This window comes from Zea mays, chromosome 5 (assembly GCF_902167145.1).
Source record: "Zea mays cultivar B73 chromosome 5, Zm-B73-REFERENCE-NAM-5.0, whole genome shotgun sequence".
Lineage (NCBI taxonomy): Eukaryota > Viridiplantae > Streptophyta > Magnoliopsida > Poales > Poaceae > Zea > Zea mays.
The window spans coordinates 194,580,058-194,595,819 of record NC_050100.1 but is presented as its reverse complement, the minus strand read 5'-3'; the positions used below and the strand labels follow the sequence as shown (position 1 = coordinate 194,595,819).

Here is a 15,762-nt window from a genome sequence, read left to right as displayed (position 1 = left end):
TTTAAGCAATAAGACATACAACATAAATTATTGGATTGATTTTCCTTGTCATGATAAATTACGCATTTCCAAAGAGAAACATATTCTCTACTAGTGAGACTACATGGGTTACTTAGATAAGAGCATTAGTTTCACTATTCTAGTTATAGAGAGAATCTTCCTTTTGAAGGTGTCGTAGGGATTTGAATTTCTCTCGTGACACCTTATTCTTTTTTAAGAACTTGGAATATCTCTCTATATCTAGAATCATAGCATTAATAAGATGATAAGTGTAAAACATGCCATGAGTTGCTTAATAATTTAAAACATGTAGATTGCCATAGTATAGGAATGATGAATATACAATCTACCATATAAGAGGAATTTCTTCAAAGAATGGTGACATAATTTATAAACATCTTAAGTGCTTCCTTTTTCTATGTGACTACACAAGACACATAAGAAATGACATTTTAAGATGCTTGCACTTAAAAGCATAAGTGTTACCGTCCTTTGACATTCCTCCATGTTGTAGGCCTTGATTTTCCGCACGTGATGATTCTTAATTTCCTACAACATTAATATCTTCCCGAGATGATATGAGTTTTGAATACAATAAATTTAAGTAACCTTGGGTCAATCTTGAATATGAATATCATTTGAAGATTGATAGCTTGAGTTGGTAAGAATTGAATTAACTCCTTTAAGCACCCCAAGGCTTCATAACATCTCCTCCTCCTACAAAGCTTGTCAAGCACATTTTGGTACCCATCGCTTGATGGGTCCGTTAAGGTTAGTAAACAAGGATCTAGGAACCCAAGTGTCCTTTGTGCTAGCGCTTGGTAACCTCATTACCTTTCTAGCACAAGTTGCAATTTTGGGTACCCTAGTTACATGAGAATTAATTGACAAGATAGGAGTGGGATTGTTACCAATGGGACAATCCTTGCATTGATGTCCCTTTTTCCGGCATATGTAGCAAAGTCGATCTTCTATTCTTGAAGACTTCTTCTTTCCTTGTTTGTTGCTTGCTACATGGTTAGTAAAAACTTTCTTTTCTAACCCTATGCCTTTTTGTTTTAAATGGGGACAAGATCTAAGTAAGTGTCCCTTCTTGGAGCATTTAAAACAAAGTCTATCATCCTCGTTAATAATCAAGACACTTTTAATGTAGGGACATGATCTAATCAAATGCCCCTTTTCAAAGCATTCTCTACACTTCTTATTTTCATTTGTATGAAGTGTAACTTGATTATTACTTTGGATGTTACCTTTTATGGAGGCATGGTTGAGGCTTTTGGAAGAGGTGTTGATTTTCTTCTTTTGCTTCCTCTTCTTGGCAATCCTCAAGTCCTTGACATTTTCTTCAAGGGATGTAGTGCATGCCGCGGTTGTTCCTGTCTCAAGCTTCTTCACCATGTGATCACGGTTATCTTGGGAAGGTTGAGCTATGCATTTCCCTTTAAGTTGTGTCAAGCTCATCTTAAGCCTCTCATTTTCTTCTTTGAGCTTTTGATATGTATCATATTTTGTTCCTGCAAAGTTTAGCTCAAAGGAAGGTTTGCTTGTCGACAGACAACAAGCATAAGCACATGGTAATATAGTTTCTATTTGAATACATGTGCATGTGTGAAGTTGTTGAGATTTTAAGTTTTCTATCACAACCTCATGAGTAATATCTAATATGATATGATCATCCATAAGATTTTCATGAGAGCATAAGAGCATATCATATTTTTCTTGAAAAGCTAGATTTTCAATTTTTAGCTTTTCTACTTGGTCCTTAAGCAAGGTATTCCTATTTCCTAATTGAGCGATACGTTGTAAAGCATTATCTTGCTCAATTGAAATTGTTTCATACCTTTGGACCAAATCAACATAAGAGCACTTTAGCTCCTCATGTTCTTTAGTCAACTCGTCAAAGCATTGCATCTTCATGGAGAGAATACTTTCTAGCCTTTGACGAGCTTCGCCTTGCTCTCTAGCTCTTTCTAGAAGTTTGAGCATGATCGCCTTATCTTCTTGCTTTAGGCGAGCGTAGAGTTGCACAAAGCTCATTTCTTCCTCCTCATCCTCATTTGTGCTTCCGCTATCATTTGCATTAGCCACACAACACATGTGGGAATCGAAATGGGAAGACAAACCTTTTGGAGAGGTGGATTCATCGTTTGGTCTCCATCGTTCATTTTCTTCTTCCTCCTTGCAAGGGTTAGTATCACAAATACCAAAGGAGGTAGAAGCACAAAATGAATTATCATAATAGGACTCATCAAATTTGCTTCTAATCCTAGTCCAAATATCATGCGCATCATGGATGGATTCGTCATAATTTGATACGAAGGCACGATAGTCTTCTTTGCTAAGAGAATTAGTTAAGATGTCAAAAGCTAGATAGTTTAAGCGATAACATCTTTGATCTTCCTCGGAATTAATTTTTCCATTGAAATTAGAGGGAAAAATACTCTTGTCTATAATTTGTTCTAATCGAGGATCTACGGTTCTAAAAGCATTTATCACACTAGTAGACCATGAATCATAATTAGAACAATCATCAAATAATATCTCAAGAGTTACCTCCTTTTGAGTTGCGTTCGTTGGAGAAGTCTTCTTGTTCTTTTGGGATCTTCTACGAGCCATCACTTCGAGTTGTTAGACTCAAGATGAAGTGCCTGGCTCCGATACCAATTGATAGTCGCCTAGAGGGGGGGTGGATAGGCGAAACCTGAAAATTAAAACTTTATCCCCCAACTAGATCCCTTGATTAGTGGTTAGAACAAGATATATAATAATCGAAGTATAAAAACTAAGTCCTTGCTTGCAAAGAGAGTTACTTCGAAATAATGCGGAATTGGTAATTAATACAACTACTAGAAATGTGGATAGTAAAGCAAGAAGGCTTAGACAAGAAGAGCAAGAACACAAAGTTCTTTTCTTGCAAAGTGTTGCTCTACTAAATAAGAGTGGATCTTAAGGCAACACTAAAGGATGATAGCGAAGAATAGTGCAAGAAAACTTAGAGAGAGAGAAAGCAAACAAATCACAAGCAATAAGCACACGAGACACAGGTGATTTGTTTTACCGAGGTTCGGCTCTCGAAGGCCTAGTCCCCGTTGAGGAGTCCACTTAAGGACGGGTCTCTTTCAACCCTTTCCCTCTCTCCACCGATCACACAAGGATCGGTGAGCTCTTCTTCTTCTCAAGGATCACTCTTGATCCCGCAAGGACCACCACACTTTTTGGTGTCTCTTGCTAGCTTTTACAAGCCTCCAACACTTTGGAGGAAGTTTGAATGGGAGTCAAAACTCCACGCGCATATGAACACAAAGATGAAGCACACACTATCTCTCAATGAATCTCACAAGGCACTAGGGCTAAACTCGATTGAGTAGCTCTCAATTGCTCGCTCTCTCTTTTGTGGCACTTGTGTTGGTTGTAGTGGTCTAGATCTTGTGTATAGGATGGATCACTGAATATAGGTGGTTGGGAGGGCTTGAGTATGTCAACTAGATGACTTGGAATGTTGCTTGGACTCCCCCCCTTTGAAGTGGCCGATTGGGGTGCTATTTATAGCCATCATCCAATATTGTAGCCGTTGGAGAAGCTGTCTGTTCGATGGCGCACCGGACAGTCCGGTGCACACCGGACAGTCCGGTGCCCCCTGCCACGTCAGTACTGCCGTTGGATTCGACCGTTGGAGTTTCTGACTTGTGGGCCCGCCTGGATGTCCGGTGCACACCGGACATGAACTGTTCACTGTCCGGTGCACCAGAATGGGCGCGCCTGACGACTGCGCGCCACTGGCGCGCATTGAATGCGTCTGCAGGTAGCCGTTGGCGCAGAAGTAGCCGTTGCTCCGTGGTTCACCGGACAGTCCGGTGCACACCGGTCAGTCCGGTGAATTATAGCGGAGCGGCTTCAATCAAATTCCCGAGGCTGGCGAGTTCCGGAGGCCGCGCTTCCTTGGAGCACCGGACAGTCCGGTGCACACCGGACAGTCCGGTGAATTATAGCGGAGCGCCTCCAGAAATTCCCGAAGGTAGCGAGTTTGAGCTGGAGTCCTCTGGCGCACCGGACACTGTCCGGTGTACACCGGACAGTCCGGTGCTCCCAGACCAGAGGGCCTTCGGTTGTCACTTTGCTCTTTTGTTGAATCCAAAACTTGGTCTTTTTATTGGCTGAGTGTGAACCTTTTATACCTGTATATTCTATACACTTGGGCAAACTTAGTTAGTCCAAAGATTTGTGTTGGGCAATTCAACCACCAAAATTATATAGGAACTAGGTTTAAGCCTAATTCCCTTTCACTTAGCTCACTAGACAATTTTTCACATTTTTCTACTTCTAGAGCATAAGCATTTTTAACCTTAACATGCTTCTTATTTTCTTTAATAAGGAAGTCCTCTTGGGTGTCCAAGAGATCATCCTTTTCATGAATGGCACTAATCAATTCATTAAGTTTCTCTTTTTGTTGCATGTTGAGGTTGGCAAAAAGAGTGCGCAAGTTTTCTTCCTCATCACTAACATTTTCATCACTAGAGGATTCATATCTAGTGGAGGATTTAGATTTAACCTTCTTCTTTTTTCCGTCCTTTGCCATGAGGCACTTGTGGCCGACGTTTGGGAAGAGAAGTCCCTTGGTGACGGCGATGTTGGCGGCGTCCTCGTCGTCGGAGGAGTCGCTAGAGCTTTCGTCGGAGTCCCACTCGCTTCTTCTTCTTGTAGTACCTCTTCTTCTCCTTTCTTCTTCCCTTCTTGTCATCGCCCCTGTCACTGTCACTTGATAGTGGACATTTAGCTATAAAGTGACCGGGCTTACCACATTTGTAGCAAACCTTCTTGGAGCGGGACTTGTAGTCTTTCCCCCTCCTTTGCTTGAGGATTTGGCGAAAGCTTTTGATGACAAGCGCCATTTCCTCATTGTCAAGCTTGGAGGCGTCGATTGGTGTTCTACTTGATGTAGACTCCTCCTTCTTTTCCTCCGTCGCCTTGAATGCGACCGGTTGAGCTTCGGACGTGGAGGGATCATCAAGCTCGTTGATCTTCCTCGAGCCTTCGATCATGCACTCAAAACTTACAAAATTCCCGATTACTTCCTCGGGAGTCATTAGTGTATATCTAGGGTTGCCACGAATTAGTTGAACTTGAGTAGGGTTAAGAAAAATAAGTGATCTTAAAATAACCTTAACCATTTCGTGGTCATCCCATTTCTTGCTCCCGAGGTTGCGCACTTGATTCACCAAGGTCTTGAGCCGGTTGTACATGTTTTGTGGCTCCTCCCCTTTGCGAAGCCGGAACCGACCGAGCTCTCCCTCGATCGTCTCCCGCCTGGTGATCTTCGTGAGCTCATCTCCTTCGTGTGCGGTTTTGAGCACATCCCAAACCTCCTTGGCACTCTTTAACCCTTGCACTTTGTTATACTCCTCTCTACTTAGAGAAGCGAGGAGTATTGTTGTAGCTTGAGAGTTGAAGTGCTCGATTTGGGCAACTTCGTCCTCATCATAATCTTCATCCCCTACGGATGGTACCTGTGCACCAAACTCAACAACATCCCATATACTTTTGTGGAGTGAGGTTAGATGAAGTCGCATTAAATCACTCCACCTAGCGTAATCTTCACCATCAAATGTTGGTGGTTTGCCTAATGGGACGGAAAGTAAAGGTGTATGTTTAGAAATGCGAGGGTAGCGTAGGGGGATCTTACTATACTTCTTGCGCTCTTGGCGCTTAGAAGTGACGGACGCCGCGTCGGAGCCGGAGGTGGATGCCGATGAAGAATCGGTCTCGTAGTAGACCACCTTCCTCATCTTCTTTTGCTTGTCCCCACTCCGATGCGGCTTGTGGGAAGAGGACTTCTCCTTGTGGTGTGAAGAAGATCTCTTCTCCTTCCCTTTGGAGGAGTCCTTCCTCTTCACCCTTCTCTTGGTGCGGGACTCTTCCGATGAAGTGCTCCCGTGGCTTGTAGTGGGCCTTTCGCCGGTCTCCATCTCCTTCTTGGCGTGATCTCCCGACATCACTTCGAGCGGTTAGGCTCTAATGAAGCACCGGGCTTTGATACCAATTGATAGTCGCCTAGAGGGGGGGTGAATAGGGCGAAACTGAAATTTACAAATATAAACACAACTACAAGCCGGGTTAGCGTTAGAAATAAAAACGAGTCCGCGAGAAAGGGTGCAAAACAAATCTCGAACAATTAAGGAGTGTGACATAAGGATTTGTTTTACCGAGGTTCGGTTCTAGCAAACCTACTCCCCGTTGAGGTGGTCACAAAGACCGGGTCTCTTTCAACCCTTTCCCTCTCTCAAACGGTCCTTCCGACCGAGTGAGCTTCTCTTCTCAAATCAAAGCCGGGAACAAAACTTCCCCGCAAGGGCCACCACACAATTGGTGCCTCTTGCCTTTATTACAATGGAGTTTTGATCACAAGAACAAGTGAGAAAGAAAAGAAGCAATCCAAGCGCAAGAGCTCAAAAGAACACGACAAATCTCTCTCGCTAATCACTAAAGCCTTGTGTGGAATTGGAGAGGATTTGATCTCTTTGGTGTGTCTAGAATTGAATGCCTAGCTCTTGTAAGTGGTTGAGAAGTGGAAAACTTGGATGCAATGAATGGTGGGGTGGTTGGGGTATTTATAGCCCCAACCACCAAACTAGCCGTTTGGTGGGGCTGTCTGTCGTATGGTGCACCGGACAGTCCGGTGCACACCGGACATGTCCGGTGCGCCAGCCACGTCACCAAAGCCGTTGGGATTCGACCGTTGGAGCTCTGTCTTCTGGGCCCGCCTGGATGTCCGGTGGCGCACCGGACATGTACTATAGAGTGTTCGGTGCGCCACTACGCGCGTGCCTGACTTCTGCGCGCTCTGGCGCGCATTAATTGCTGTTGCAGGTGACCGTTGGCGCGAAGTAGTCGTTGCTCCGGAGTTACACCGGACAGTCCGGTGTACACCGGACATGTCCGGTGAATTATAGCGGAGCAGCCGTAGCGAATTCCCGAGGCTGCCAAGTTCCAGAGCCGCGTCCTCTTGGAGCACCGGACACTGTCCGGTGTACACCGGACAGTCCGGTGAATTATAGCGCGCCGGCTCTGAAAATTCCTGAGGCTGAGGAGTTCTGCGTGAAGTCCTCTGGTGCACCGGACACTGTCCGGTGCGCCACCGGACAGTCCGGTGCGCCAGACCAGGGAGCCTTTCGGGATGCCTTTAGCTCTCTATTTTGAACTCAACATTGGTCTTTTTAATTGGCTTGTTGTGAACCTTTGGCACCTGTATAATCTTATACACTAGAGCAAACTAGTTAGTCCAATTATTTGTGTTGGGCAATTCAACCACCAAAATTATTTAGGAACTAGGTGTAAGCCTAATTCCCTTTCACTACGTTTAGCAGTGAGAACACGTGTCACCTGAAGATCATCCTGGTACCTGGAATCTCAAGTCCCAGGCAAGTTGTGCCCTTGATCACTTCTTTTACCCAGTCATGTTCTGATTAATCATAATGATCTGCATAGGTTAATTTTGATGGGACCCAATAGGTTACCCCAGTTTGACTATCTTTATACCTTGATTACCACCACACTTTTTGGGTAGTATTTGCTATTGCTTTATGTGGTTTTGGGTATGGAGATACACTATTCATGATTACACTTTTTATTATCTGTTTATTATTTATTGTTCATGATAAGATCATTATGTTAATCGGAACATGGAGAACCACCCGGGAAAACAATGCTACCACAAGGGTTTATGGACGCCCTTGGCTGATTAATTAGGAAAGCTAGTGGATGACTATCTTACCCGAAAGGGGCAAGGGCAGTAGGGGAGTGGTCAGTGTAGGGAGGCCCTTGGGATGATTTTGCTGCGATGGCGGTCATGCGAGGGATTCCTGCACTGGAGCTTCCTATAAACTGTAGCGGGTTTTCTGAAGCTAGTGGCACTTTGTAAAGGCCTCGTAGTGTTACCATGCCTCGCCTCCTCGGTAGAGGTGTATGGGATTGGTCGTCTCTTGGCAGATGGGTAACATGACTTGTGGGTAAAGATGCGCAACCTCTACAGAGTGTAAAACTGGTATACTAGCCGTGCTCACGGTCATGAGCAGCTCGATTAAAGATGTGCAACCTCTGCAGAGTGTAAAACTGGTATACTAGCCGTGCTCACGATCATGAGCAGCTCGGACACTCACATGATTAAATTATGGAACTTAAACTCAATTTGTCATATGCATTGCATTGCAGGTGATGTTGTTACTTTTGTTCTACTACTTAATTGGGTTGGTATTTACTTATACTTAGTAATTGCTAATAAAATTTTGACCAACTTTAAAAGCAATGCTCAGCTCTAACCATCCTCTTTGGTAAGCCTTACACTTCACTTGAGCTCCCACCTTCGGCGAGTTCATGCACATTATTCCCCACAACTTGTTGAGCGATGAACGTATGTGAGCTCACTCTTGCTGTCTCACACCCCCCACAGGTCAAGAACAGATACCGCAGGATGAGGCGCATGGAGGATGCTGTGCTGTGTTCGTGAGAGGTCTAGGTCGTCGTCTCCCAGTCAACTTTGGTTTGCTGGACCGTTGTCTTCTTATAATGTAATTATTTATTTTGTACAGAACTCCTATTATATAGTAAAGATGTGACATTTGATCCTGTGCCATGATTCATCATATGTGTGAGACTTGGTCCCAGCACACCTGGTGATTATGTTCGCGCCCGGGTCTTGGTGCCCCTAAAACCCGGGTGTGACAAAATGACATGTAAATAAAAGCATTATTATTCCTAATTTAAAAACACAAATTTCTCTATTTGTAAACCATGAAATGAGCCGCACAGTCTCCAGGATCCTAACTGGTGCCTTCCTTTTGAGTTAGCATTGGCCCATCCGGTGCACCACCGAATCCCATGCCACATCAACTAGTCGTTGGCGCCTACCGTTGAACCTTGAGTTGATCGTTGTACTCTACTGGTGCACAGCAGACTAGACTAGTGTGCGAGCAGCCGAAGTTGCTTCTGTAGAGCTCTTTGGAACTTTGGTCAAGTGCACCACGCCGCTGAAGCGCTCTTGCAGACATCTCTGGAATTTAGGTCTATTGCACCACCAGACTTGTCTAGTGCGCCTGTATAGCTGAACTTTGTCTCCTTTCTTGTTTTTTTTCTCCAAATAAATTTGACTTTTCTCATAGAGTGTTTCCATGACTTAGATAAATATTTCTAGTGATTGTTCAACCAGTGTAAGTCATGTAATTTTATTTATTTGAATCCTCTAACTTAGTTTCTCTGAAGTTGATCCCTACACTCACATATACTTAGAAAGCATGATAGTCTATAGTGTTGTGTTGGTTATTAATCACCAAAACATTTGTAGAAATAGATAAAGGCACATTTCCTTTTCAACAAGGAATAAAACATGAGAGGATGAAGTTGCGAACCTTTAGAACCTTATAATGGATAGAGGAATAAACTTTTTATAAATCATCCAAGCATGAACTCCTCCCATAAGCAAGAACGAAAAGCTTCAAATGTCTCGAGCTAGAGATGGAAGAAAGCTAAGGAGATATATAGCGTGGGACATTTAGTTCTGATTGGTGGCTCAATCCAGGACTACAGATTGCCCTTTAGGCCCGGTTAGAGCGCCATTGAAACTAAAACTCTTCTGTAAGCCAACTTGTGGCGCTAGATGTTTGACCCAGGACTTAAGCTGAGTTTAGTACTTTAGTCCTGGTGGGCTCAAAGGTATCTGGGACTAAAACCTAAAACGGTAAAACCATTGCTCGGTTCTCTACCAGCGATGGTGAGAAATCTGATGAAAATGCTCTTGTTCTTGTTAGTATGTAATTAACACACGTTTAATCTTTATTAACATATTTCTATAAGATGGACTATTTTTATCCATGAGATACAGATCGCCGCTAAACAAATGTAGTGGCATTACCGATAGCACACTACTACTGTCAATTTATCTGTCGTGTTTTCATCCTGCTTGGAAGGAGTATATACACAATCGCAGGATGCCAGTTCTTTATATATTTGGATACGATGGAACACAACGTAAAATGCTGGTATGCTGGTGTAGTGCCGTTTCTTCGCATCATGTTTTTATTCTGGCTTCTTTCCTTCAGGATATCAACACATCCTACGAAGAGAGAGAGTGGAGAGGGGGCATTTTAGGCCTTGTTGTTTCTCTGCTAGAGTATATAAGTTGGATTATGAAGAAAAGGTAGAAGGATAAAATAGCATTTTGGGATTACAAATAAGCTGAAATAAGTATCAATACTAGCTAAAACCTCCGAGGCACAGTGAGAATGAGAAATTACGTAATACCAGTAGCATTGGGCCCCAAGGATATACTCTAGTAGTCTAGTTCCTCATCCCGGCCCATCTAATTCTGAAACTACCTGGAGTTTTTCGGAGTACGTTCCAAGGAAATATATATACTGTATAGCTGTAGCCATGAATAGGAATGAATGGAAACAATCAATTGAATGGGATCTGAAACTTGCATTCCACCGAGAGCACTAGTGCACACGAAGGACAACCCAAACCATCATGCTATTCTAGCTTAGCACTCTAGGGCTTTTGGTACACCTAATTATCTCTTTCCACAAGTTAATAATGGTACTTGCCGTTGGATAATTCCACGCTTGAACACGACTGTACTGTCTTGCTCAACTGCTTCACTTCACCGGTTGCAGTTGGTTCCTGGCCCCTACAACAAGGAAACCTTCAACTTTCCAAAACCATTTTGCCAAGGGACCTTTTTTTTAAAAAAAAATGGTACCAACGGACAAAAAGACCAATATCATTAGCTACCTGTTTGATTTCATGTTTCTTTGGACTGATGCTAGCATCATACTCTGGTAGCTAGATTAGTACTGCGGGCATGAGGCAGGTCATGCGCTTCGCTACTTGTGAAGTTAGTGACGGCTAAAACTGCCATGACAATACAAATTAATCCTGCTATGCATATGTATGGGCTGACCTTGCTTGTACTTACTGCATGCACGGACATAATCTTCAACAGTAAACTTGTGACATTAGTGACCCATATAGGGGGGCTGCAGCGCATTACCTGTCCCTTCTTAAAAAAAAGGACACCACTGCATGTTAGGTTGCACAGGAAATTGTTCAACTCAAACGTAGTACTATACTGACCTTTAAAAGTAGGAAACCAGCTGGTGGCTGTCCCTGCCAACAAGTATATTAAAATAGAAGTATATACTGCTACCTCCTTTATTTGGTTGCATTTACCTGCATCAGTCAGCTGTGCGTATAAATATCAGCGCTTGTGAGCACAAGAATGTAAAAACCACCAAGATTAACTGCTCAAACGTTATACATAGAATAAGACAAAGAGTTAAGCAGTCACCATGCATGTGTGTTTTGGTAGCCTGCTATATACTACTTCTGTTTTTAAATGTTTGTCTATTGCTAATTTATTTTTGAACTAAACGATGACAAATAAAAAAGTAACATCTATCATAAGTGAGTCAGCAACAAATTTATCGACGTGAACATGTTTTATACGTAGTGGCATATCTTCTGCTTGTACCAATTCTCTGCAAGTTGCTCACTCTAGCAAAATAATTTCAGTACCCATCTCGCTATCTATTCCATTATATATTATCCAAATGCATACGATGTCCAAGCAGTGCAAGAAATAAAGCAGCATTACCGCGTTACCATCTATAAGATACATGTAGGCTCTAACTGCTACACATCCATCCATGGAAATGTTTCATAATAACTTGCACAGTTGGAATACATATGCAGGCATATGCAGCAGCTAGCACATGGATGGAGGTAGAACTGTAAAAGTTACAGCTAGCTTTGTGTGGCTACTGGCTCCATATGCATGGGACGGACGACAGGATGATCAGTAGCATGTGTCCTGCTTTGATGTATGAGGAAACAAAGGGAAGGAGACAACTGCTCATGAACCTTAGTTTTTGGCCTGGCCTTCCCAAGAAACAAATATGTCGTCGTAGTTGTTAGTAGATGGCAGTGTTTATTTAAATTTGCATCGGGAGTACATACATAAAAATGTCAGGCCAAATGGCGTACGTGAGCAGATTATATTATTCTGAAGAAACAAGTATATACTCCCTCCGTTTCGTTTTAATTGTCGCTGGATAGTGCAAAATTGAACTATATATCCAGCGACAACTAAAAAGAAACGGAGGGAGTATGTCATATATATATAGTTGTATATGTAGTATCTTTAAGCTTTAATTTGCCGTCCTTGCTTTGGAAATTAACTTAACTAGAGGACTAGAAAACACTTGTTCGGCACCGTGATGGTTGATCAATTTATGAGAAAATTAAAAAAACTTTTGATATGTATCTACGAGGTATATATGTTACACTACGCATACTGATGATGGTATATATGACCAACGTTAACTAGATGTGGATTTGACCAACGAATCTCTTGTATGAGATTAAGATGAACTAGAAGAAAGCAGCTATGTCGTCTAAGAGAGAGAAAGCAGATAAAGATGCCATCGTACGGATCACAAGAGAAGATACGAAGATCCTTCATGTTGAAAGGGGGTAGAGAGAACTAGAGATGATACACAAACTCTTAGAGAAAGTGAGAAATAAAGTGGGGGCAGAAGAAAAAGACCGCAACTACAAGGGAGATGCAGATGCCAATTAAGCCGGCCGTAGTTTAAACGAAGAAAAGCAAGCATGCCTGTGTGTTCTTTTGAGTCAAGAATCCTTATGATTGCACCAATCTGCTGCATGCCGACCGCACGAAACCCAACACATAGCAAACATTCGCCGAGATAATCATATCCTAATCATGCATGATTCTAGCTGCGGAGGCACAATCTAGGCCGAAGAAGCAAGGTCAAACGAGCGAAGAGAGAGAATCGCTACACATCTCGATGATATGCCCAAGGAAACTCACGGCAAGAACAGGAGGGGGAATCGACGGACGTACGAGCGCGGAACAGCCCGGGAGCTCCACTTGAGGGGAATGAAGCCTGGTCCGAGATCGACAAGAACCTAGACCGATGAGATCTGTATGTTTCTGCACCTCGAGCCAGACAACATTCCCCTCAAAGTAAGAAAGCTTCCTCCTTTCTTCCCCGATCTGCTGCATGAGATTCCGGATCCGGCCTTCCTCCTGTTCTTTCCCCCACATGACTCGGCTGCCAAACGCCAGAGGCTAGAGCTGGCGAGGACGACGCTCCATTGGTATCTATAAAGGAGGGTGGGGGGGGGGGGGGGGGGGGGGGGGGGGGGGGGGGGGGGAGAGAGAGAGAGAGAGAGGGGAGGAGGAGGAGAGAAGAGGGGTAGCGAGCGCTATCATCATCAGTGAAATCATTGCATTTAGGGCGTCATCAGAATTGGGGAAGAGAGGGACAAAGGATCAGCAAAACCAGCAAAAATGACGTGGCCTTTTACGATCAACGTGATAAAAAGCCTGGCCCAACTTTATGTTTACAGTTAGCAATATCGAACTTAACAAATGATGGCCCCGGATAGTACGTTGGTGAAAAATCAAGCTTGGCTCTGATCCAGCCGGCCGAAGAATTAAGTATGTTGGGCTGAGTTCGATAATGTGACTCATGTTCCAATATATACAGTGTACTGTGACTGTGAACACATTACTCCAAGAGTGTCCACTGCATTAAATTTTAGCTCACATAACTAGTTTATTATGTCTACAACAAGAAAATTCGTAAACCGATTATATTGTTTGGTTTTGTGATTTGTTTGTGGTAACAGAATTTGACATCAGTTCTATAATTTTTCATAGTCTCTGGTCTCTACTTACCATCTCTTGTTAGGCATGCGTCCATAGCATGAGTAGGGATGAATTTAGATCGGATTCACACGGACACGAATTTGAATACCATTATTCACCCCTACTTAATTCGAATTCAAATACGATTACAGAGATGTTGTAAGAAACTAATGTAAAGTAGATATCTCAAATTTAGATATCTACTTGATTTAAAGATAACATATATCTATCTGCTTATCTATAGTTAGCTAGTGTAATGAAATTGGTATGAACGATGAGATTTAGAATATAGCTATATAACACCGTGGAAAAATACAACTATAAAAAATAAAAATATTTTAATCATTATTTCAATAATTAAATTTATAAATATAAGAAAACTATAGATAATATATATTAGTTACTAAATTCCAATAATTCAAGAATATATAAATAAATACCACTAACATGATTATCCATATTCGAATTAACTAAATTTAAAATTTATGTATATTTATTATATAAAGATTACATTAACCATAAATAACTTATATATATATATATATATCGTTTGTTATATTAAAATTATTTTTTATTCACATGGTTAATCTGTAAAAAATTTACTGTTTAGATAGTTTTAAATAAATTGTACTTCTCAAATATGGATAATATCATATATTTTACATGTTTATTATTAGGGGCGTATAATCGATACCGGATCAGATATGGACATATATTACTCGTTTCATATTTGTTTTCATGGTTTCTCTTCGGATTCATATCAGATACAGATATTATGAAGTTGTGTCGGGTAAAATTTGGATGGATATCGACCAACTTTAAGAATACGGATACGAATAAAGATCGAATACAAATCAGAAATAGAGTACCCGGACTCGAATACGGATCGGATTTTATCCCTCTTAGACGGATCAAAATCGAATAGGAAGGGGGTAATATATGATACTATTTACTTCCCTATTTATTATATATGTATGTGGAATCAGATAAAGAATAATATTAAAAAAAATAAGTGCGGACATATATATATATATATATATATATATATAACATATATATTTAAATTGGATACAAATACATATAAGTAACCATATTTACACTAAAACATGTACGAATACCGAATATTTTAGATATATGGACAGGAGCGGATTTGTGGTCGGGGCTACAGCCCGGTCGCAGTTAAATAACACTTACACCATATTATAATTTGAACCCATAAAACCTAACAAAAATATGTCACGGTCTCCCTTCTAAATGTGACATCCAGCACCCGCGTCCGGCCTCATTCACGTTGTAAGCGCATCTCACAGCGCACGCACCCACACCTGGCCCCTGTCTATGCCACGACACTATAGCACGGCCCATTTGAACATCTCTAGTGCCAGGATGCCAGCGCCGCGGCGCAGGAACCGATGGACAACGCACTGCGCACCCATGCCGAGGGCGAACAGATCCCCTGCGGTAACGTCCGGCGCTGCCAGGCGGGGATAGACTGCGCCCGGGCCCACGCATCAGCCGGCCGGCGGTGGCTACGTCTGTCGACGTTACGACATTCGATCCGGGTGCCATGTCGAGGCCATGAACAGTAGTACCAGAAAATCCACCAAGTATGAGTTGATAAATCTAAATATAAAAACCTGTCTATAAATAAAATTTTATCCCTGCTATTTTTATTCAACCATTTAAAGACCTGAACATAGTCCTTCATGTGGTGTCCTTTCTGCGGGTAGCATCTACATGTGCCATCATCGACCTTTCGTGGTTGAGCGAAAGAGAAAGACGAGTAGTAGTATATTAGTTATCTTTTTGAATTACATGTTTTTAATTCTTATGCATAAGTTATGTATTTTTTAATTGTTTTTTTGTAAATGATGTAATTTCATTTGCTTAATTATGTAACCAGGTGTATTTATATTTTAATAAAACAGAATGCTTTATTTTAAATAAAAAAATCTATAAAAGAAAGATTGATGTAGCACTAGGATAGTTATAGACCGAGGCTAAAGACTATGTACTAAAGAGTTAGGTAGAAAAGACTG

The 15,762-nt window shown here is 41.9% G+C and overlaps 1 protein-coding gene and 1 non-coding gene across 14 annotated transcripts; both read right to left on the bottom strand.

Annotated features, from left to right (window-relative positions):
* Window positions 1-9,528: 9,528 nt before the first annotated feature.
* LOC100275467 (uncharacterized) lies at window positions 9,529-13,187 on the bottom strand. 13 transcript variants are annotated; one of them, XR_004849644.1, is made up of 4 exons: window positions 12,914-13,187; window positions 11,122-11,230; window positions 10,780-11,047; window positions 9,802-10,675 (listed from the first exon to the last, which is right to left on the bottom strand). XR_004849644.1 is itself a non-coding variant. In XM_020538626.1 (3 exons), exons 1-3 carry the CDS (start codon window positions 13,115-13,117, stop codon window positions 10,085-10,087), a joined length of 537 nt encoding a protein of 178 aa, XP_020394215.1. In that variant the 5' UTR covers window positions 13,118-13,184; the 3' UTR covers window positions 9,529-10,084. The 13 variants fall into 13 exon arrangements, 3 of the variants coding, with proteins under 3 accessions (XP_020394215.1, XP_020394214.1, XP_023155971.1); XR_002748377.2 differs by having other exon boundaries at window positions 10,780-11,044; window positions 12,881-13,149; XR_002262487.2 differs by having other exon boundaries at window positions 10,780-11,044; window positions 11,122-11,217; window positions 12,914-13,149.
* Window positions 12,945-13,031, bottom strand: MIR166e (microRNA MIR166e). The gene has a single exon (NR_161788.1). It is a non-coding gene; the product is annotated as a microRNA MIR166e (primary transcript).
* Window positions 13,188-15,762: the final 2,575 nt, after the last annotated feature.